This window comes from Larimichthys crocea, chromosome XVIII (genome assembly GCF_000972845.2).
Source record: "Larimichthys crocea isolate SSNF chromosome XVIII, L_crocea_2.0, whole genome shotgun sequence".
In the NCBI taxonomy this organism is placed as follows: domain Eukaryota; kingdom Metazoa; phylum Chordata; class Actinopteri; family Sciaenidae; genus Larimichthys; species Larimichthys crocea.
In genome coordinates, this window is record NC_040028.1 from 12,732,352 (window position 1) to 12,756,333 (window position 23,982).

A 23,982-nucleotide genomic window follows, 5' to 3' on the forward strand; every position below is an offset into this window, starting at 1 on the left:
CTCCTCCTCTCTGACCACGCAGGCCTCCCCAGAACAAGTGACAAGTGATTTTTCCTTTTTCCTTTCCTTTCCAGTCGACTCAGCGAGAGGAAGGCCGGACAGTTTCTCCTCAGATAGAAAGCACTTTTCTCGTTTGGGTAAAGTCCACCCTGGTGATCTTCTGCACATTGTTATCGTTTCATGCGGAGTTTCTGTGTCTGCATAACGGATGCTACTCTGTTTGTTGTCTCCCGTTGCTTCCAGGCTCACATCAGCAGTTCAAACTGGAGCTGACAAGTGCCCTGCAAAGCTCTGGGCTTCTGCGTGTACCATTCCGCGTCGTCTCTGCAGGGCCCGGTACTTTCATTAACATACTTCATACTCCTCATCAGTGAGCGGTGAGATTGACTCGTGGGAATGTTATTGCTCTGAGGTGAGGTCGCTCTTGTTTTTTGTTTCAGAAACCTTGCAACACAGAGATCCTGTCAACACTCTGCTCCCTGGTGGTGGAAGTCACAGATAAGAACACGCACCCAGAGCATTATGTGTCATCTCCAAGCAGAGTTTCTCTCTCCAGATGTGGTCGCAAAAAAGTGAGCATCACAGAGGTTCAAAGTTCCAGAGGAATCCAGTGACTTGATTCTATAAATCCATGCTGCTTCTCCCTCCACAGGTACCAGCTATACTGGGAACACTGGAGAGTGTGTGAGATGAGAGGACCTCCAGTCTGTTGGTGATGGAGCTGAGGCCCTGAACTCGTCATCAGGTAAAATGACCATGCTTCACTGGAAGAGACTGTTTTTGTTATTTGTCCTTGTTGTGTGCTTGTAATTTTGATGAGCAAAGCTGAAATGTAGAGGAAACTAGAGAAGGGGACATAACAAAGCTTTTTCCTTCAATGCGCAGGATGCGGAGCAAGTCCCCACCGAGGCCAGAGGGCGAGGGAGGGTGCGGGGTCGAAGCTCGGTCATCCCGCTGGTGGTCACTCCCGTCCAAGGGCGTCTGCGGGCCGCGGCGGCCATATATATATATATATACAGCTGATGTTACTGACATTTTGAGTCCGGTAAAAACTGTTCTTATGTCTGGATGTTCTGTAGTGCCTGTCAAAGGAGAGAAGTTCAAACAGGTTGTGAGCAGGGTGTGATGGTGGCCGATCCAAACCAAAAGTGATGGAAGAGCAGAGAACAGAGTGAATGATGGCAGAGTAGAATTGTGTCAGCAGCTCCTCAGGCAGGCTGAGCTTCCTGAGCTGGCGCAGGAAGTACAACCTCTGCTGGGCAATTCAATCTTCCTCTGATGATTTGAGTGTCATTTATTTCTAGACTGTGTTAATCAGTAATCACAACAAGAGCAGCAATGAAGTTAGTGACCCACAAAGGTCTGATGTCACCCACTCATGGATAGAAAGGCCAGGCTGTGTGGTTTGAAAGAAAATCTGCATGATCACGTCTTCATCACTACATGTCAAAGTGCAAAACGATTTCCTCTTTGAGTTTATAATGACAAAACAAAGTTCTGCTGTCTTCTTTACCATGAACCACGCCGAGCTCTCATTTTAACAACTGACACTGATCACAGTACTTTCATCTGATCAGAGATGAACTTTAAGTTAAAGTCCTCGCTTCAGTGTGAGTTTTGTCCCTTCTGCCACAGCAGCTGTGAACGGACTACCTCGCTGACACTGTTGTGAGCTGGGCATGAAGAGCATGTGTTGTCTAACTGTATATCTGTATGGTGCTGGGTTGTGCTGACTGTGAGAACAATATATCTAAATCTAAAAAAAGAGAAAAAAGAAAACTTATGATGTCCAACAAAGTTTTGTGCCTGCACAGCAGTTAAAGGATAATTAAGCTAATGAACTCAAGGCACTTTTACACTACATATCACATTCACCCATTCACACACACATTCATACACTGACAGCTCTGCCATGCAAGGTGCAAGCTGACCATTCACACACCTTTGGGAGCACGCCACTTAGCACTGGAGTTCAGTATTTTGTTCAAGGACACTTCAACATGGAGACTGGAGGGCCACAGCCAAATACCTATTCACAGATCATTTTTGACATGAAATAGAAGGGTCAATGCCAAGTGGCTGTGAAGCCTGTTGTGTATCAGAAGTCTGGATCATGAGTCAGAGACTAAGTCCTGACTCCTGCAACATCTGTTTATGAATTAAATCTTATCTACAAAGAAGGCACCAGAGAGCTTCAGAGCTGAATGCAGCAGAGGTTTTATTCTCTTCACAGAAAATAGAACCAGATTTTGTTCATGAAGAAAAACAGTTTTTTAGCTCAAAGCATCATCTTTAATAATGGTATAATCGCAACACTGATGCCACCCAAAATCACATGATTCTTAGTAATCAAGTTATTTGGGACTGGGACTGCTAGCATATATCAAAACTGCTGACATAGCATACGCTCACCCCGCCCCTACTTTGTTCAACTTTCTTTCAACTTTGGTGTGTCCTTGACCACCCTCCACAACCCAGGCGAAGACTACCTTGTGTCTATGTTTTCTACCTTGTGTCTATGTTTTTTGCCTCATGTCTATGTTTTCTACCTTGTGTCTATGTTTTCTACCTCATGTCTATTTTTTTTGCCTCATGTCTATGTTTTCTACCTCATGTCTATGTTTTCTACCTCATGTCTATGTTTTCTACCTTGGGTCTATGTTTTCTACCTCGTGTCTATGTTTTCTACCTTGTGTCTATGTTTTCTACCTCATGTCTATGTTTTTTACCTCATGTCTATGTTTTTTGCCTCATGTCTATGTTTTTTGCCTCATGTCTATGTTTTCTATCTTGTGTCTATGTTTTCTACCTTGTTTCTATGTTTTCTACCTCATGTCTATGTTTTCTACCTTGTGTCTATGTTTTCTACTTCGTGTCTATGTTTTCTACCTCATGTCTATGAGGTAGAAAACCTTGTGTCTATGTTTTCTAACTCGTGTCTATGTTTTCTAACTCATGTCTATGTTTTCTACTTTACGTCTATGTTTTCTACCTCATGTCTATCTTTTCTACCTTGTTTCTATGTTTTCTACCTCATGTCTATGTTTTCTACTTTGTGTCTATGTTTTCTACCTTGTGTCTGTGTTTTCTACCTCGTGTCTATGTTTTCTAACTCATGTCTGTTTTCTAACTCGTGTCTATGTTTTTTGCCTCATGTCTATGTTTTCTACCTCGTATCTATGTTTTCTACCTCATGTCTATGTTTTCTACCTTGTGTTTATGTTTTCTAACTCATGTCTATGTTTTCTACTTTACGTCTGTTTCTACCTTGTGTCTATGTTTTCTACCTTGTGTCTGTGTTTTCTACCTCGTGTCTATGTTTTTTGCCTCATGTCTATGTTTTCTACCTCATGTCTCTGTTTTCTAACTCATGTCTGTTTTCTACTTCATGTCTATGTTTTCTACCTTGTGTCTATGTTTTCTACCTCGTGTCTATGTTTTCTACCTTGTGTCTATGTTTTTTGCCCCGTGTCTATGTTTTCTACCTCATGTCTGTTTTCTAACTCGTGTCTATGTTTTTTGCCTCATGTCTATGTTTTTTACCTCGTGTCTATGTTTTCTAACTCATGTCTATATTTTCTAACTCGTCTATGTTTTCTACCTCGTATCTATGTTTTCTACCTCGTGTCTATGTTTTCTACCTCATGTCTATGTTTTTTACCTCGTGTCTATGTTTTCTAACTCATGTCTATATTTTCTAACTCGTCTATGTTTTCTACCTTGTGTCTATGTTTTTTACCTCATGTCTATGTTTTCTACCTTGTGTCTATGTTTTTTACCTCATGTCCATGTTTTCTACCTTGTGTCTATGTTTTTTTACCTCATGTCTATGCTTTCTACCTTGTGTCTATTTTTTCTGCCTCGTCTTATCTTCTTCACACAGTTAAGTTTTAGCCTTTCCTACTGCATTTTAAAAAACGTAGAATTTGAAGAATTTTAAAGTTTTATTTATTCCACATCTTCACACGTGTTGATTCACATTGTTAATGCTTGTGGCTTTGATAGATTGTAGACTGTAGATTACAATGCAACAACGAACCATGTAAATGTATACTTCATATTCTAAACAGTATACAAACAAAACCTCTAAAATATTATACTATAACTGCACCAAAAACTTCAGCTCCTCTTCTCGTCCACTTGAGGCTGGCTCCAGAAGTGAGTCAGTCTCCATAGCCCCTCACGTTCCAACTTCACAGCAGAAATAAACATGTTTACAGTCTGGTACAAAAAACAGTTTTGGTCTCTATAGCTAATTTCCCCGTTCATCACATCATGACAACTGTACTGAGGGTGAATTTTCATTCGAATGGTATTAACTGACTTTCTAGTGAGCCTACATTTTTCTTCTACAATGTAAAACTGAATGTTTATTGACTTTATTTCATCATCTACATTAAATACAGTACATGAGCTAACCAGTAACATCATAAATACAGTAACAGGGTTACATCAGTGCATGAAACCATTGGGGGGTGAAGATGGTGGGTATAATTCTATGAGAAGAGAGATGCATTAATGGCAGTATATTGTAGCTGGAAGCCTCCGGCTGTAACTGAAGCATCAGAGAGGAACTTTAGTGTCATCACGTTTCCTGTGAAACAGAGGAAAGCAGAAGACAAATGTAGTTATTAGTATTATGGTGGTGACAACACAGACACAGTTTGTGTTTGTTATATGACATCACGAAGGCAGCTCACCTGTGCTAATGATGTCATCAGGTAAATAATCGCCACAGAATCTGTAAACAAACCAAACCACGTTAAACGTTCACATCTCAATCTCTACAGTTTAAACAGTTCCACCTGTCAGCTGTGTGAGCTCTGTGCACTGATAATGCATGACTGTCCAGATGTAGGAAAACAGCAGTAGGAGGTGGGCTGATGTTCATCCACTCAGCGTTCATCATGTCATTCATTTTTCAAACAGACACTCAACAATGGCTTAGTGAAAAAGGTCACGAGTTTCTAAAAAGTATGACATGAGCAATACCAAAAGCTAAATGTACCTAAATGAAATTCAGCCATCATAATTTTTATCATTTACACCTGTGCTGTTTATTTCATACATGTCATAATGTTAGCAACAGTAGGGTGCAGGTGTTACCAATGATACTGATTAAGGTTAATTTCCATTTAGTGCAGCAGAGACTTTCCAGTGAGCCGACATGCACCACAGCAACACCCTGACTCAGTGTGACCTGAATGGAACTGAACTTGAATCATTGGTAACACCTGTGTTCACATACTATTTCATGTCAAAATGGCTGCTGTGAAAAAGGTCTGTTAACTGGCAGCTGTACCTAGAGAGTCTGACTGACTGTAGATCAGCTCAACAGACAAAATTGTGAAATCTGTCTACAGAGAAGTTTCCAATAATCAGAAAATAATTGATACAGAGTTTAAATGGAGCATTTTGTTCAAGGGCATTTCTATTTTCACCATAATTAGTACAATTGCATTGATCTTTCCATGAAACTTCTTGAAATTTGGGGACTTTGTATATTTATATTTATATTTAGTGTGCTGATTTTATCTTTAAATTATTGGTTGAAACTTTCATATCTCTCTAACCAGTCAGAAAATCTTCTGTGTTTTTAGCAGTGACATGCAGTGACATTAAATTTAATTTAATTAATATCCTATTTTTGCAACTATCTGATTGTGTACATGTGTACATGTTCATACATTATTACATTATTACAGTATTACATGAGCATTATTCAGTCTCATGTCTCTATGCCTGTTTCGGTTCTATAAAGTTTTGAGGCCCTTCTAATTTTCCCTCTAAGACCCTCACCTCCCAGCAAAGCCCGAGATGTCATCGTAGCTGTCATACACGTCCAGGTAATCTGCCAGACATGCTGTGTCATCCTCCACGTCAAACTCCAGGAAGTGGAGGCGGATCCTCTGGCCCAGACGCACTCGGATGTGCCAGGAGCAGATCTGTTCATCCTGGTACTCCTCAGGGAAGCCCGGAGACTGAATGATCCTCTGCTGATCTGTCAGCACCCCTCCACACTCCTTGGCTGTAAGACACATAAATGGCATGTAGTGGTTAGTCCTCTAAAATATATATTTTAATGCTGAGTTTCTTAAAAACAGGTTTTAAGATACCATGTTAATTTACTTTTTATACAGATAAGGTCATTCAGGATTAACAAGACATAGTGTTAATACATTCCCAGACAAATTCTAAATTAATGTGGTTGAGACTGCAGTTCCTATAAAATCGATTTGGGCCAAACTCCAAACAGCATCATATTATGCATTATACAAAAATGTGATACTCAATTTAAAGACAACCTGCCAACACCACAGCCCGGTTCTAGACCTGCTTCCCAAATCTCTGATTCATATATGTCTGTTGCATTTATTGACAGCTGTGTGAAAATAGTGACACTGTGGAGGAGCTGTACACATGAACTCAAATCAGCATATTTCTTCAACTGTCATGAAAATGATAAATTAACCACAGAAACTGCTAATTGTCCACACTCAAATGAACATTTAAACAGCTGAAATATACAAGAAAAGGTTGTATGGTGCCAACAGGCCCATAGAGCCCATTACAGGGTTGGGTAAACATTAGTCTTTTGGCTCCTTGATGACTTGAATAACAATGCATGAGTTGTAACTGTAACTGGTATTTGATGAGTAGATAGCAAGAAAATGTTCATTATCATCTGTTGTTTTGCATCACGAAAAGAACAAAAGGTTTGGAGGGCCCATAGTTCAACATATCACCTGCTGATTTTAGGAGATTTTTCTTATGACATGTTATCTCTTTTACAAGAAACAAACTTAACCAGAATGACAGGATTAGATTAGAATCTAACACAAACTGACTGACTCACTAAAACATTCACATATTACATAAGCAGTAGCATGGGCCCTGAGAGACGTAAAGGACAGAATGTGGTGATTTTGGTTTGAAACTGGATCATATTTTCTGGAGAGAATGTTTTCTGGTTTTCCCTTTGATGTCCTCTGGCTGCTCTGCCTTACTCTGATGGACAGCGAAGTACTACTGCCAACTGTAGCTGCTGTTAACTAATGTTAGCTCAGTTTGTTAGTCTGGCTTCCTTGGCGGAGTGTTAGTGTTTGTACCACAGGCATTTGTAATGAGAACAAATACACATGTACAGCTGTTTATATTTACCACAGTGGGATTACACTCTGAAACAGCAGACAACAAATAACAATTATACCAATTTCTACATAACAATGCTTTAAAACATGTTTTGAATGTGGCGCCTGAATGCCTACTATAAAGGCAATGTTTCCAGTAGTGTCTTGTAAATGATTCCAAGGACAGGGTATGTAGGTATGTTTATCAAGTGATGTCAACACCATATGTCTCCAGGGCTCTGTTGCTAATTGTGTTGAAATATTATAGGCATTACATCAGAAATGTGAAACTTAGAAGGCAGTGTGCAGAGACTGATCAATTCTTTCAAAATAATCCTGATCTGTAGGTTGGCATTTAGCTCAGTTGGTACAGCAGCCGCCCCATGTCATTCCCATCTCTCTCTCCCCACATTCCTGTCACTCTTCAGCTGTCTCTGTCAAAATAAAGCTTGACCCCCCAACCCCCACCCCCAATAAAAATAGAATTTTTTAAAAATAAATAAAAAGATAATCCTGATGTTTGGCAGAGTTATGAATTTCAATTTCAATCAACAAATTGAAAACAGACCTGACAGCATATTGCCTTTCTCTACCCAGTGTTCAGTGGAGCATATCCTAGCACATACTGAATAAGAGGCTCCATTTGCTGTCTGTGTTCTCAGGCAAAAGGCCCACTTTAAACTGGCCACAGTGTATTCCTTTAATCAGCTGGTGGGGTTGTGCATGTGTTCATGCAAAGAACTTTGGGCTTGGGGGGGGGTCTGTCTCTTCCGTGTGAGCTTTGAATGAATTCAGAACAGGGAAAAGAAAAGCTTTTGTTGAGTTACGGAAATCAAACACACATGTTGAGAGTGATGACAATGGCATCAAAAGCCTTTCCATTCAACGTCCTGGAGGGATGAAGAATTAAATGTTGTTTAACGTTGTCTCTCCTTTGTAGATCATTAAAGAAAGTAAGCTAACATCCATCACAATTTATCCAAAACTCTGATGTATACAGTGAGATGGCTTCGGCTTGACTGAACTGAGGGAACTGTAAACTTTATGGATCAGACAGTTACAGAATAAAGACATTTATGTGATCACGTTTCTGTAGGATGGGTGACTTTACTGTTTTGTCTCTCATATCGGCTGCAGCAGGTAGCTATGTTCAAGAGGCCCAAAAACATTGTTGTGCAACAGTAAATGGTAAATGGACTGTACTTATATATCTTCTTTCTAGTCTTCCAACCACTCAAAGCGCTCTACACTACATATCTCATTCACCCATTCACACACATTCATACACTGATGGCATTGGCTGCCATGCAAGGTGCCAACTGCTCAGTACAAGTTTGAGGTGTTTTGCACAGCACGCCGTGGTGATGACATATCATACAGATGTGGCAACTAGTAGCTCCCATAAACAATATTTTTGTTTTAATATGTTATCTTTTCACCTTTGTTACTGAAGCATATATTGTCTGTGACAGAAATACACTCATCAACATTTGGTAAAGGAAACACAGGGATCTTCCCTGGAAGAAAGCTGGGATAAGAGTTGAGAGCTAAAATGAATGAAATAACGTGAAATCAGAGTTGTGCCCACATTTTCACAGAGACCACTTGACGGGTGGACCACATTCTGTGCTGTCAGAATGCAAGACTCCAGGGGAAAACAATACTCTGAATGTCCTCCTGCCGTACTTTCTAAAGAGGGCAAACCATCAAGAATAATGTCATCAGTGAAATCATCAATCAGCAAAATGCATTGATGATGTGGTGTTCACAAAAAACAATAAGGGTCTAAGGACAGAGGGTGTCACTCCCTGTACAGATTGTAAAGCCCTCTGAGGCAAATATAGTTTGTGACTTTGGGATATACAAATAAAATTGAATTGAATTGGATTCCAGAAAGGCCTGGATGAATGGAGAGATGAAGGCTCGATGTAGAGCCCAAAGAGCTAACTTTTTGTTCAGGTGACAAGGACAAGACCACCAGAGAGAGACTGAAAAACCAGCATTAAGAACGATAGGCAGATATATCAGAGGAGACGAAAGGGAGGCCTGATAAACATGTCCCAACCAGCTAGTTGATGTAGATGATGTGTTTCCACCTGCTTCGAGAAGCCACCGTTGAACCCACCTGAAAGGTATGCAGTGTAGTCTAAATGACTACAGCTCTGTGGCACTCACCACCATTTGAGAAACTGGTTGTCCAGCACATTAAAGACAACAGCCTGGACCCGCACCAGTTTGCATTCAATGATGCCATCCCCACTGGCCCTCCATTCCGTTTACACAGCTCAACTGAGTTCAGCTCAGGAGTCAGTACCATCTCCCCAATGAAACGGAGCCCGGACAGTTCACATTGGCACATCGCCTCCACTCTATTGAACACCAGAGCCACCCTATGTGCTCAGCATCATGCTGAAGTGTTTTTTTTTTAACTCATTAGAGGCACAGGAGCAAAACATTACTTTAAACTAGGGGTCGGGAACCTTTTTGGCTGAGAGAGCCATGAAAGCCACATATTTTAAAATGTATTTCTGTGAGAGCCATGTAATATTTTTTAACACAGAATACAAATAAATGTGTGCATTTTTAAGTAAGACCAAGAATTTTAGAGTATAATAAGTCTCTGAATTTGAATTGAACTTTTTAATGACGTTGTTATACTGAAGCTAACCGATAATAAATAAAATACTTCTGGTGCTGCATGGTCCCGATCCTGCACCGATCACCATAGCAACCGCTGTGTTTCACGTACTGCTGAGTGAACTCTCTGGTCGTTAGCTCATAAGCAGTTTCTTTTCCGAGCTGTTTTATCGTTAAATTGAACAAAATAACATAAAACACAACTGTTTACTCTCCTACTGATTTTCATTGGGACATTTTGCAACAAACGTAAAGACATTAAACGTGTGGTACATGTTTCGAAGGCTGTGCACAGAGGAAACCACTTGGCTCTCTCCAAGAAGGAGGGGGAGAGAGGGAAATGGCCGGCCAAGGCTCCGTCCAGCATGGACTAAACCACAGCACGGACAGTTCAGAAACAATTTGGAATGAGTTAAAAGGAAGTTTTAAACAGACAAAGTAGCCACTGAATGTTTTAGTGGTACGCAGTACCGGACCGGACCGGCTTACTTTCACCCGTCTGTGAGCCAGATGCAGTCATCAAAAGAGCCACATCTGGCTCGCGAGCCATAGGTTGCCGACCCCAGCTTTAAAATGTTTTTCAGATGTACAATAATCTACTTAAGTGTGAATATTCTCATAATGAATCAGGCAGATGGTGAAATCTGAAAGGCTCTAATCTTTCACTCTCTGGTGACTCATTCCTGTTAAAAACCTTTCTTTCTTTCACAGAGCAGCCTGTATGTCAGTTATCACATACTCAGTTACTCCACCGGCATCTTATCCAGACTGATATGTTCTAACTCGCTCCACGTTTATTCTTGGTCTGACTGTGATAACTCACAGGGTGGGACTGAGATAGTGGCTTTGAGTCACAGCAGCACTGGTTCAGTCCTCTCTGTCATCCCTCACATTTGACTGGAAGCAGCAGTGATGACAACATCCTGAGTGAGTCTGTGGAGCCTCAGACTTGATGACTATTCTTAACCTGTGGGTCTGGGTCTCTCCCACTGGGACTCATGACTCCAACACTTAACCACAGCAGTACAGTCATCAGTTCAACCACACTTTTAGGACATATACTATATACATATACTATTGATTAATGCAGCTTTAAGTGTAGCACTCGAGTAGTGTCCTCAGCCACGTGTACTACCTAGTATAAAAAATGTACTCACAGTGTGGGTTGTAGCAGTACACATCCCATCTCTCACTTTTGTTCAGCCTGTATCCGTAGTCGACGATGCCAACCTTTCCAAAGCCACAGTTTACGCCAGCTTTGACGATGGGGTAGCCGACACGTCCTTTGTCAAACCACCCAGCTGCACACACATGGAAACCTGAACAAGAGCAGAAAAATGAGTTTTATGCAACAATATGTTGATAATCAAGTGTCCTTCCAACCACAGAGAAGCTTTTCTTTCAACTCCACCAACAGGCCAGCCTCAGGCCTCACAAGATGTTTGTTATTTTGTTGTTTCTTTGTATTTGTGGAGACAGAAAGAGTTCACAATCAGAGTTACAATCAGCAGTCTCCAGCCAGAGCAGCCCAGATAAAAGAGGGACCTCCTAGGTAGACTGCTATGGGGAAACTCAGCTGACAGGGAGGTAGATCATAATGCCAGAGCGAGGGGCAGGATTCAATCTCTGTGCCAAGGGAGCAGTTATATTATCCCCCACATGATGGTGTTCACAGACCTTTACGATACTTTAGGGGCTGTTTAAAATTTGGCAAAGAGCAGAGCGTTTGTGGAAAAAAGTGTTTCACTCACTGCTTCTCACTGACCTTTACCCTGTGAACATATGAACCTCTTTTCCTACATGTTGAAAGCATTCCAAGTGGGTCGAGAGCTGTATCGCTACTGTTACATCAGATGTGATGTTTCATGGGAGACAGGTAAGGTAAACACAGCCCGCTCTGCCTCCAGCTGGTGAACTGGATTGATGTAGAGATAGTGTCACATTAATGGGTCAAACAGCTCTGTGACTCATGGGAACTAGTGTTGGCGATGATGAAACAGTACACCTTGAGCGAGTTATGATGAGTTATGATCCATACACTGTAGTAAGTAGTGAGTAAATCTTCCCTGGCAGGAGCTCTTCACGTGTGTGGTTGGTGAGTTTGTGTGTAAGCCGCTGCAGACCTATTTTACGAGCTGCCTCCAGTTGTTCATAAGTGGCCAGGCTCCCTCCCTCGTATTTGCAGACAGCTTTGGCCTCTTTATACGTCAGCTGGTATCTCCCTTTGCGCGATTCCCGGTGATAGACTCCAGCTGCTTGTTCTGTAAAAGAGAGAGACAACAACAACAAAAAAAAGCTACTACCACCATCTAAAGCCAAGAAGAGACATGGATGAGGGTGGATGTCTGCGCTTTTGTGGTGACTCCAGGATTTTCTAACACACGACTGCAGCTACAGCCGAGCACGTGACAACGTTTTAGAGAAAACGTTGAGAGAAAAGAACTGTGTGACATTTTTGGATGTCCACCAACAACAGGATCACTTGCTCCCTGGCCTCCTCAGTGTGGGGTCCTCTGCTGATCCTGTTTTGCCTTCACGCATGCATGACTGCAAGACTAGGCAGCGAGCCCACAGAATTTAGCCTCAAGTTGATATTTTGATGAATGCTTTTACACTAATTAAACCCTCATACTCACTTGTCCTTCATACCAGCAACAGAAAACAGCTTTTCAAAAGAAGCAAGAAAAGATGGAGAACTCTGAGCACTTCCAAACGCAACATAGAACAGCAGGAGTATGAAATAATAGAAAATGATGCATATGGATCAGGTCAGGCGAGGTCATTAGCCCACTGTTCTGGTATTTCCCCTCTCACTTTGTAAAAATACACAGTGGCTTTCATAAAGTGAGAGTCAGAGGTGTGTGTATGGGAACTGTCTGACTTACAGTGTATCTCAGTAGACATGTGTGTATACATGTTGGTTAAACTAGCTTTCCTGTGATCTGTTTGTATCTTGGAAGGCTCTCAGATGAAGTCATTCCCCCGTGTTTACTGGCTCCACGCAGGACTAACTCAGACAGGTCATAAACATGCAGTTTGGCTGCTGGTTAATCCTCCTTACTCCTCACTATGTGCCTTTATGTTATGTGGCAAAAGTATGTTACTCCTGACGCCACTTAAGACATGTATTAATAACTTTAAAGCTGCAGATCACAACACATATATCGATCAACTTCACAACAATCAGAACAAAGTTTGTTTCTAGCTACAAACGAAGAAAAAAGAAAGAAAAACAAAAGTCAGTTATTTACCGAGCCATATAGAGTTATGAAATATTCCGTTCTTGAAGCCCCATGCGTGCGCCTCCTTCAGCAGGAGCCCGAGAGTCCAGATGAGGAAAAAGACGCGCATCCTGCGACCGTCAGTGCGCAGCTGCTCTGCTCTGCTCTGCGCTGCTGCGCCGCCGCTGCTGCTGCTGCTGCTGCTGCTGCTGCTGCTGCTGCTGCTTTTATATGTGACGAGGAGACTGACTGCTGACTACTGACCCCTGCTGCCAGCAACACAGGGGGAGATCCACTGATTGTACAGGAACTGTGACTCACAAGAGTCTGGTCACTGACAGGACGTCTAGTTTTACTTTCAGTTTATATTTCAGTGATAAACACTGAACTTTATTTGTCTGTAAAGCCCCCAGTTTGAGTATAGTGTAAAAGAAAATGCCAGCTATGGTTGTCAGAATTTGAAGGTAATAATCTGGTATAACCTTTTCTAATGTTACAGTAATAGGATATTAGTATTATTTTACAGTTAAGGTTGGCGTTTTGTTCCATATTTGAACATGTAAATATATCAAAAGATGTAATTGACATGAAAATACCATATGAATGGTGTATAAAAGCGACACACAGCGTGGGTTCCGGAACCAGTTTCCTTGAGAGGGGCTGGACGCTCTACCACTCTGGAGTTGCCCCCAGCGAGAGGCGCAGAGCGGGGGTGGGAATGCTTGTTTCCCCCCGGCTCGGCGCCTGTACGTTGGGGTTCACCCCGGTGGACGAGAGGGTAGCCTCCCTTCACCTTAGGGTGGGGGGACGGGTCCTGACTGTCGTCTGTGCCTATGCACCGAATGGCAGCTCAGAGTACCCACCCTTTCTGTTCCGTTCCTCCATGGTGGTTGCGGAGGCAAAGACTCGGGTGTGGGAGGAGTTCAGTGAGGCCATGGAGAACGACTTTCGAACGGCTTCGAGGAGGTTCTGGACCACCATCCGGCGGCTCAGGTGGGGGAAGCAGTGCACTGTCGACACTGTGTTCAGTGGGGGCAGGGTGCTGCTGATCTCGACTGGGGACGTCTTGAGTCGGTGGAGGGAATACTTTGAAGACCTCCTCAATCCCACCAGCACGTCTTCCCTTGAGGAGGCAGAGTCTGGGGACCCTGTGGTGGTCTCACCCATCTCTGGGGCTGAGGTCGCTGAGGTAGTCAAAAAGCTCCTCGGTGGCAAGGCCCCGGGGGTGGATGAGGTCCGCCCGGAGTTCCTCAAGGCCCTGGATGTTGTGGGGCTGTCTTGGTTGACACGTCTCTGCAACATCGCGTGGACATCGGGGGCAGTGCCTCTGGACTGGCAGACCGGGGTGGTGGTTCCCCTCTTCAAAAAGGGGGACCGGAGGATGTGCTCCAACTATAGGGGGATCACACTCCTCAGCCTCCCCGGGAAGGTCTTTTCGGGGGTCCTGGAGAGGAGGGTCCGCAAGATTGTCGAACCTCGGATCCAGGAGGAGCAGTGTGGTTTTCGTCCTGGTCGTGGAACTGTGGACCAGCTCTATACCCTTAGCGCGGTCCTGGAGGGTGCATGGGAGTTCGCCCAACCAGTCTACATGTGCTTTGTGGACCTGGAGAAGGCGTTCGACCGTGTCCCTCGGGGAGTCCTGTGGGGGGTGCTCCAGGAGTATGGGGTTCTGGACCCATTAATACGGGCTATCCGGTCCCTGTACTCTCGGTGCCAGAGCTTGGTCCGCATTGCCGGAAGTAAGTCGGACCTGTTTCCTGTGGGAGTTGGACTCTGCCAGGGCTGCCCTTTGTCACCGGTTCTGTTCATAACCTTTATGGACAGAATTTCTAGGCGCAGCCAGGGCGTTGAGGCACTGCGGTTCGGTGGCCTCAGGATTGGGTCGCTGCTTTTTGCGGACGATCTGGTCCTGTTGGCTTCATCGGAACGTGACCTTCAGCTCTCTCTGGAGCGGTTCGCAGCCGAGTGTGAAGCGGCTGGGATGAGAATCAGCACCTCCAAATCCGAGGCCATGGTTCTCAGCCGGAAAAGGGTGGAGTGCAGTCTCCAGGTCGGGGATGAGATCCTCCTCAAGTGGAGGAGTTCAAGTATCTCGTGGTCTTGTTCACAAGTGGGGGAAGGATGGAACGGGAGATCGACCGGCGGATCGGTGCGGCTTCTGCAGTGATGCGGACCCTGCACCAGTCGGTCATGGTGAAGAAGGAGCTGAGCCGAAAGGCGAAGTTCTCGATTTACCAGTCGATCTACGTTCCTACCCTCACCTATGGTCACGAGCTTTGGGTAGTGACCGAAAGAATGAGATCGCGAATACAAGCAACCGAAATGAGCTTCCTTCACAGGGTGGCTGGGCTCTCCCTTAGAGATAGGGTGAGAAGCTCGGCCATCCGCGAGGAGCTCAGAGTAGAACCGCTGCTTCTCCGCCTTGAGAGCAACCAGTTAAGGTGGCACGGGCATCTCGTGAGGATGCCTCCTGGACGTCTCCCTGGTGAGATGTACCGGGCACGTCCCTCCGGGAGGCGGCCCCGGGGAAGACCAAGGACACGCTGGAGGGACTAAGTCTCTCGGCTGGGATTCAAACCCTTGGGCAAGATACTGAACCCTAAATTGCTCCTGAAGGCTGTCAACAGTTGTACACATTGTAGATGAGTTATATGCAAATAAGACAACATAAATATCCACTTCAAATTCAATGAAATCTTAAATTAAGTATACATATTCAAGCATTCACACATACAACCAAACCCAGATCATAACTGTCTGCTCCATAGTATAATATTGCATAGAAACAAACAGTACTTACTCTAAAAAGCTCCTCCAGTCTGCATGTCAAAGTGTTCTTGGGCAAGACACTGAACCCCAAATTACTCCTGAAGGCTGTGCCATCAGTGTGTGAATGTGTATGAATGGGTGAATGAGATATGTACTGTAAAGTGCTTTGAGTGGTCAGAAGACCAGAAAGGAGATATATAAGTACAGTCCATTTACTTTGAAATGCCATATAAATAAAGGTTTTGCATATTTCACACTCCTTTGCTGTCATGGTTTGGCAGTTTTTTACTGTAAAGTCTACAGACATGTTTACAGCGTATAATCCCACTGTGGTAAATATGGACAGCTGTACACACGTATTTGTTCTGATTACATTACTTATGATCAAAAACTAGCGAGTCAATGTCTTTGCTGACAGCCAAACATCAAACAAGGTCAACAACACAAAACATAGCAGCCAGCTAACATGACTTACTAGTCACACTCCTCTGGTGCTCTGAACTCACAGCCCGAGAGGCCTGGGTCACAAACTGAGCTAACAGCAGCTACAGCTGGCAGCAGTGTACTTCAATGTCCATTGTGAAACTCAGTAAATAACTTGAGACTTGATGCAGAGCAGCAGGACATCAGAGGGGAGAATAGGCTGTCTGATTATTTTTTTTATAAATACTTATACTTTACTGTGACCTTTTTCTTATAAAGTGTATCATGATTGCATAATTTTAACAACATATTTTCTTAAACATATTCAATGGTAGAAAGCCTTTAGTGCAGGATTTTAAATTAGAATCCTGTGATGCACTGAGAAATGTAGACTAGCAGGCTTTATATACACATTTGGGTTTTGGGGTCTATAGGTGTGATTGGCAGTGGCAGCTGCCCCAGACACTGGTAGCGGTTTAGACAGATGTTGAGAGATTGAGATGAGAGGACTAAATCAATGCAAATGAATGCAGTAATCACATGATGGAAATGTTACTTCCATCAAGTCTAATACAACAATGAATGTTTTATAAAATAAAAAATAAAAACAGATGATCAAAGCAGTAGTAGTTGCCATGGCAGGTCAGTGGCAGTTGCGCCACACAGCGGCAGCGGTTGAGAGATTAATTAAGAAAACTTCAAATTCATTATTAATTAATGCAGAAATCACATAATAGAAATGCTACTGCCAGCAACTCAAATACGACAGTGACGACTGTTTTATAAAATAAAAGATAAAAACATATGCCCATAACAGCAGCAGTTGCCATGGCACACACACAAATGCACACACACACACACAAACACACATTACACTTGCTATATAGCAGAGAAATGAATCACAACAGTGACAGTATTTCACTCGCAAGCGCTTTACTTGAATGAATGTGTACCGCGCATTCTCCAGGTATGTGGAGACCAAAGCAATTAATCCCAGAGTGCAGGTTCCAGATCCTGCCGATGATTGATCAACACTACAGCCACTTGAATTATTAATGTATTAACACATAAAAATTTGGTCAGTGGTCAGTGGAGAGCAGCAGCTGCCTCAAACACCAGCTGCGGCAGGTCAGACACCTGCTTCGGATGTGCCACTACCAACTGGCGCTGCCACAAATTGAGCCAGCCTCTACTGTCAGAGGGAAAACATAGTGCAAGAACAGACGTACTAATGACAGAGACATCATTCACCTGATTACGAGTCAGTTTAGCATCAACATGATTTAAAGTCCATGTAAAGTCAAAATAAATTTGTGTTCTGAGTTTGTCAGATTAAAAAAGAAAGTGTTATTAACCACCCAGCAAAATTTGAATGATCAAAAATAACAACAAGTTTAGGAAATCAGGTGTCAAAATCCGGTAAAAATGAATTCTCAGCTCCAGGACTGTGGGGGTGTGTCCACTGAATGTGCAGAAGCCAAGCCCACCTGGCGTCTCACAATATGCAAATTTTATGTTAATGATCGTTGTTAACGAAAGTCAGGCGATCTCGTTTTAGGACTGTAACAAGCACAATATGGATGCTACAGCTAGCAGTATTATTGGTTATGTTCAGCCCTATATGTTTGAGCCACCAGAACCACAATCTGACTCGGAGTCAGAGGGCACTGACCAACCCCAGCATCAAATTCGTTCGTCCCAATTTACAACAAAATGGTAAAATTTTCTTCCTTCCCCATTTATGCTAGTTAGCAACCTGTATTACTGATTAGCATTGCCTAGCCAAATGAAGTTATGCAATCAATAAACTCCAAAACTTTATTTTTATGACTTATTTATGCATCCCACTAGCATTTTGCTAATTAGCACAGCTGACTAATTTCTATAGCATTGCGCAAGGGGGCAGGGTTATGTTAATTGTATGTTAATTACCACCATGTGGTGTCATGTGGTCTCATTTTAGGGCCGCCCACAAAATCCTGGGCTGAAAACTGGTGAAAAACTGTTTGAACCTCTAACTCCACATTTCAGTAATACATCATTCAAAGTCTTTTCACGTGTTTTCAGCAACATTTCCAAAATATGTATTGTGTTTTGAAAGAAAACATGGAATTGCCTTTACACAGACTCTAAAATCTGTTGATAGAAAAGTTGCAAGTAAGAAAATAATTGCAAAACTTTCTTGGAACTTTCCTCAACTTCAAGGCAGACCTTTAGAGTTGTAGAAAGGTTTGAGGTTGGAGGTATTTGTCAAATAGTTGAGGAGTGCGTGGGAGGCCAAAAAAAAAAAAAAATTCAATATGAAGCAGGCCTATATAAATTCTCCTGCGTCAGCACATGTAGTAGGCACAGTTAATGAGCTCCAACTCTGCAGCTACACCAACAGCAAAAACGGTTCACATCCAGTCATATACATTTTATTACTAATAATGATGTTTTGTAAGTTAAAGCTGCATTCATTGACTTTCAATCAGTTTAGTCATCATCTTATGTTAAAGAGAACCCTGATGATGATGCCATTGGTCACAAGACATTGATGGATGTAACTGTCATATTCACTCTCCTTGTTGCTGTGGTTTGGTCTCCACCAACAGCTAAGAAGTGTTTAAGCTGCTAGACTTTGTCTCTGCTCACAATCACAGCTGTGTTTATCTCTTTTTGTTCAGCACAGCTCGTTCATTTCTCTTCTCACTGAGCTTCTCTCTCTCTCCACTGGCTGTCAGTACGTCATTCCAGGTGTTTTGGATTTGGATGCGTCCTCTCCTCTTGCCTCTCTCTCTCTGTATTTGTGTGTTTGATTTCTCTCTCCTTACCTGTGTGAATGGTGTGCTGAGGGCCTTTGCTCTTCTGTGCTCGTGTACTTTGTTAAGAAAATTATTCAATAACCCTCAAGACGCCGTCAGGCAAAGATATATCATTTAATAGTAACTTGCAGCAAGGGAACAACTTACAGACTCTGATTCAGCAAATGTTCAAAGGTTCAAGGGTTCAACACAGCATACATACATACACAGCAGTCACCTCCTTACAGCCAAGAGTGACACCTATCACATAGTTTCAATCTTGGGCATTTTTAGAACATTAAGCATTAAATGGGAAATTACAGTTACAACTGTTTGTTTATACACTAATGTTGCGACTTCTTTAAAACTAAGCACACATCAGCTATTTCTTTGCATGACCCTGCAGGGGCATCTAAAAATGGAATATACTGAAAGCATAAAGGATAATAACATTTTTCCAACATACTTCATCCTCTTTCTGGGTCTCTGTGGTGGAGAGGAGGTCAGGTGGTTTGTGTCTTATCTGTTTGGTGGCACCTGAAGTTGCTCAACTTCCTCCCAGATCCACTATGTTGGTCTATTCTGTACACAACATGTATTATGTCTGTGGGAGGGATTCCTCCATTGTTTGTTCCATTTGTTTCCATGTAAAAGGTTTTTTTTTTTTTCATGTCTGAATCGAGGGTCTAAAGACCAAGGCAGAGTTATGATTTGTCATGTATAAATAAAATTGACTTGACTTGTTCAAAGCGGACAAACATGTCTGTATTGTCTGTGGGAATCACGTAGTGATTCCAATTAATCTTAACGTGGCATCATTTTGAATGCAGAATGATTTCTGTGTTTATGTTTGAACAGATGAAAAGAGATTTCACTCCCCCAACACAGTTGCTTAATAACACAGGCCTCAGGTGGTGGTGGGAGTGTGGGGGATATGGATATTGGGGAACAGTTCCAGATGTTAGGTGTCTCCCGCAGCTTCAGCAAGGGAATACACCACCAGGAACACACTCTGAGTTGACGCTTAGTATTGCTTAATGCTGCTCTAATCAATAGTTTTATATGGTGCATGTGTTCACCAGCTCATTTTTCATTTTTCACCAAACAGATAAGACACAAACCACCTGACCTCCTCTCCGCCAGAGACCCAGAAAGAGGATGAAGTATGTTGGAAAAATGTTATTATCCTTTGTGCTTTTTGAGGCTGATGTGAGCAGGTAGGGTCAACTAAAACAGTGAAGTCACTATATACTCTATAAAAGTGTTTTAGCGCCTTTTAGCTAATTGTTTTGGCTTGTATAGTCCGCAACTTTACTGTACTTGGCAGTTAAGAGACAGATATTTGCCTCAGGAGTTGGTAGAGTGTACAAATGAGTGAAGGTTTTCCAGATGTTAGTTGTCATCCACTGCTTTAGTACTGGGGGACATCAGCAGGGACACACTCTGAGTTGAAATAGGATCTCTTACTATCACTGAGATACTTAATGCTGCTCAATCAATCATTTTATATTAGCACTTTACTTTATAAGCTCATAATATGTAGGTTTGGCCAATGCTTTGTTGTTCTAAGTTACTTGTATCATAAGTCCTGATTGTTTCATAATAAATGCAACATCCTGGTACCCAAATGAGTAATCAGCAACTATCATGACGTGATGTCATATCAAGTGCCCGAGTTCTCAAGGTGGAGTTTTACCAAATAGGCGTCCATGATCCATGGGGTGACTTACATGTGGTAGGAAACTCAGAGGCAGCGTGTATACAGTATATTTTGTGTCAAACATTGATGTCATCTATATCTTATTGAATAAAACACTGGATATTAAACAGGAAACATGTTGAAATATTCCAACACTGAATCTGGAGTTGTTACAGTATGTGTTTAGGGAAAAGTCTTGGTAAACACCCTCAGTTTGCAGTGTAATACATACTTTTCTCAGGATCACAGGTTAATGTGAGAGGGCACACACACACACACACACACACACACACACACACACACACTAGTGGCTGCTGGGTAAAATTGTTCTGAATTGGTTCCAGACCTGGGAGGAAATGATCTGTACCTTCTTAATTGTCAGTGTGCCTCTCCCTTTCAAACCCACACATGGAAAGTCTGTCTCAGATGCAGTAATTGTGACATACTGTATATTACAGCCACATTTTAACAGGACATTCATCATCATTTCCATGTGTCCCACAACTACAGAAGGGCAAACTGATTACTCAAGCTTGGAGTGACTACCCTGTATCGCATTGTTAAACAACAATAATAGTACAGTAAATTATTTATGCCACTGACATCACGTCTGTCATGAGTGTAATAAATGCAAGCTCACACAGCAGACACTGATTTAAAACTGCTGTCAAGTTAAAAATGTAAATGGACAAAAACAAATACAAATGAGTACTCTTTAAATATTATACAGTATTTATTCACACAGTAAATGAATAAATGTAGTTTAGTGTCATGTCCAGAGACCCTGTTAAGTTAATTTACTCAGTTTTGTCTCGCGTCAATGTTGTCTTGTGATTTCCTGTTTTATTTTGGTTCCATTTCCTGTCTGTGTCTATTGTCACCAGTTTTACTTTCTCCATTTTGCCTGTTTTCCCACCCTGTCTCCGCCCTGATTGTTTCCACCTGTGCCCTTACCTTGTGTGTGTATATAGTCCATGTCTCCCTTTGTCCTGTGCCAGTTCATCTTGTCCTTTGTGTCAGAGAACCAGTGCCTTTTCCATGCCATTGCCAGGTCTTGTTGTTTCGTTACTTTGTTTGTTCTAGTTTGATGTTCCGTTATAAGAATTTTTAAAGAAGTACCCTTGAATAAGGAGGACTGGATTCAAAGTATCAAATTTTAAGTTTAATTTATGATTCTGGTATAAGAAGGAGTGTTCAACAGTGCAACACACTAAAGGGGTTACAGAGAAAAGGCTTCTTGAGGAGCTCTATCAGTTGGTTCTTATACATTTTTTAGAAATGGGCTGTTTCGGACACCTCCCCACTGATACAGATAATATCATAACATTCCTTTTTGGTTTTCTGCTCAGTAATGAGCATTATGTTTTATATCCAAATGGTACTCCCCTAGCCTGTCTCTCCTAACCATGTACTACTGATTTATAATTGTCTCTCTCTGCCAGCCTCAGTAAATCAGAGGCCAACTAAGGGAGGTATGCGAGACATGCAAAAGACAGGATACACACACACTATATGAATTAAAACATCTGCACCCCAGTATAATCCTCATTTTTATATCATTTTCTGTTTGTTTTCTTAGTCCTAGTATAACCTCATAAGAGTGATTTTCTGTTTGTTTATTGATTTTTCTTAGTCTAGCTTTTGTCGATTGAGTTTTAGTTTCTTAGATTAGTGTAGAGTTATTTCCTATGTCATTTTGTTAAAAACTTTATTTTGAAACTTTTCTCTGAGAGTTGTGCATTTGGGTTCTGGTCCATAGTTTGGTTGTGACAGTTAAACATAGAATATGACCCACTGACCAACTCGTATTCTACGTCATCAAGACATGTCAGGCTTTAATTTTACACCCTCTGTAGGTTATTTCATTGACTTTTTATGACATAGCATAAGTACAAAAGTTTGCCTTAAATCATTCTTAACCTAAATAAACATGTTTACTGTCTTACATTTACTATAAAAGTGAAGATTTGTATTAGAAACAACTTTATTTTAGTTTACAGAATCGGTGGAGGCCATCAAATTCTTTTACAGAGACTAGAACATCAAATGGGCATCAAAGGAACCGCCCTAAGCTGGTTTAAGTCGTATTTCTTAGATCGATCTCAGTTTGTTCACGTCAATGATGAATCCTCCATGCATACCAAAGTTTGTCATGGAGTCCCACAAGGTTCTGTACTAGGACCACTTCTATTCAGTTTATATTTGCTTCCTCTAGGGAACATTATCAGGAATCACTCCATTAATTTTCATTGTTGCCGATGACACCCAATTATAATTATCGATCATGTCTGATGAAACCAATCAGTTAACTAAACTCCAAGCATGCCTTAAGGATATAAAAAGTTGGATGACCAAAAATTTTTTGGTGTTAAATTCAGACAAAACTGAAGTTCTTGTAATTGGACCCAAACACCTCAGAAACTCTCTTTCTAGAGACTTAGTTACTTTAGATGGGATCACCCTGGCCTCCAGCTCCACTGTAAAGAATCTTGGAGTTGTTTTTGATCAGGATTTGTCCTTTAACGTCCACATAAAACAAATTTCGAGGACTGCATTCTTCCACTTACGTAACATCGCTAAAATCAGACGCATGATGCAGAAAAACTAGTCCACGCATTTGTTACTTCAAGGCTGGACTATTGTAACTCTTTGTTATCAGGCTGCTCCAATAAGTCTCTTAGGACTTTGCAGTTAATTCAGAATGCTGCTGCACGTGTTCTGACAGGAACCAAGATCAGAGATCACATCTCTCCTATTTTGGCTTCCTTGCATTGGCTACCTATTAAATCTAGAATAGAATTTAAAATTCTTCTCCTTACTTACAAAGCTCTTCATGGTCAGGCACCATCATATCTAAAAGAGCTCATAATACCTTACTACCCCTCTAGAACACTGCGCTCTCAGGACGCTGGGTTCCTTGTGGTTCCTATAGTCTCCAAAAGTAGATTGGAATAGACCATCTATTGCACGTCTGTCTGTCCTGGGAGTGGGATCCCTCCTCTGTGGCTCTTCCTGAGGTTTCTTCCACATTTTTCCCTGTTAAAGGTTTTTTGTGGGCAAGTTTGTCCTCACTCGAACCGAGGGTCTAAGGACAGAGGGTGTCACTCCCTGTACAGGCAAAATGTGTTTTGTGAATTTGGGGTATAGAAATAACATTTGATTTAATTTGATTTGTAGGGCTGAAAAGGAGAACATACAGATCCTTTCTCTAGCTTTACTCTAGCCTTCAAAATAAGCAATCAAACAAGAGAAAACAACACTTTAAGGTTAACCATGTAGTGTAGCATAATAAAATATACAATAATATATAACAACATGAG

At 41.9% G+C, this 23,982-nt stretch overlaps 1 protein-coding gene across 1 annotated transcript; it reads right to left on the reverse strand.

Moving 5' to 3' along the window:
* Positions 1–3,929: 3,929 nt before the first annotated feature.
* On the reverse strand, positions 3,930–13,196 carry tnfaip6 (tumor necrosis factor, alpha-induced protein 6). The gene is made up of 6 exons (XM_010740092.3): positions 13,019–13,196; positions 11,891–12,028; positions 10,925–11,086; positions 5,800–6,028; positions 4,701–4,741; positions 3,930–4,594 (listed from the first exon to the last, which is right to left on the reverse strand). Exons 1-6 carry the CDS (start codon positions 13,116–13,118, stop codon positions 4,497–4,499), a joined length of 768 nt encoding a protein of 255 aa, XP_010738394.1. The 5' UTR covers positions 13,119–13,196; the 3' UTR covers positions 3,930–4,496.
* Between the last annotated feature and the right edge of the window lie 10,786 nt (positions 13,197–23,982).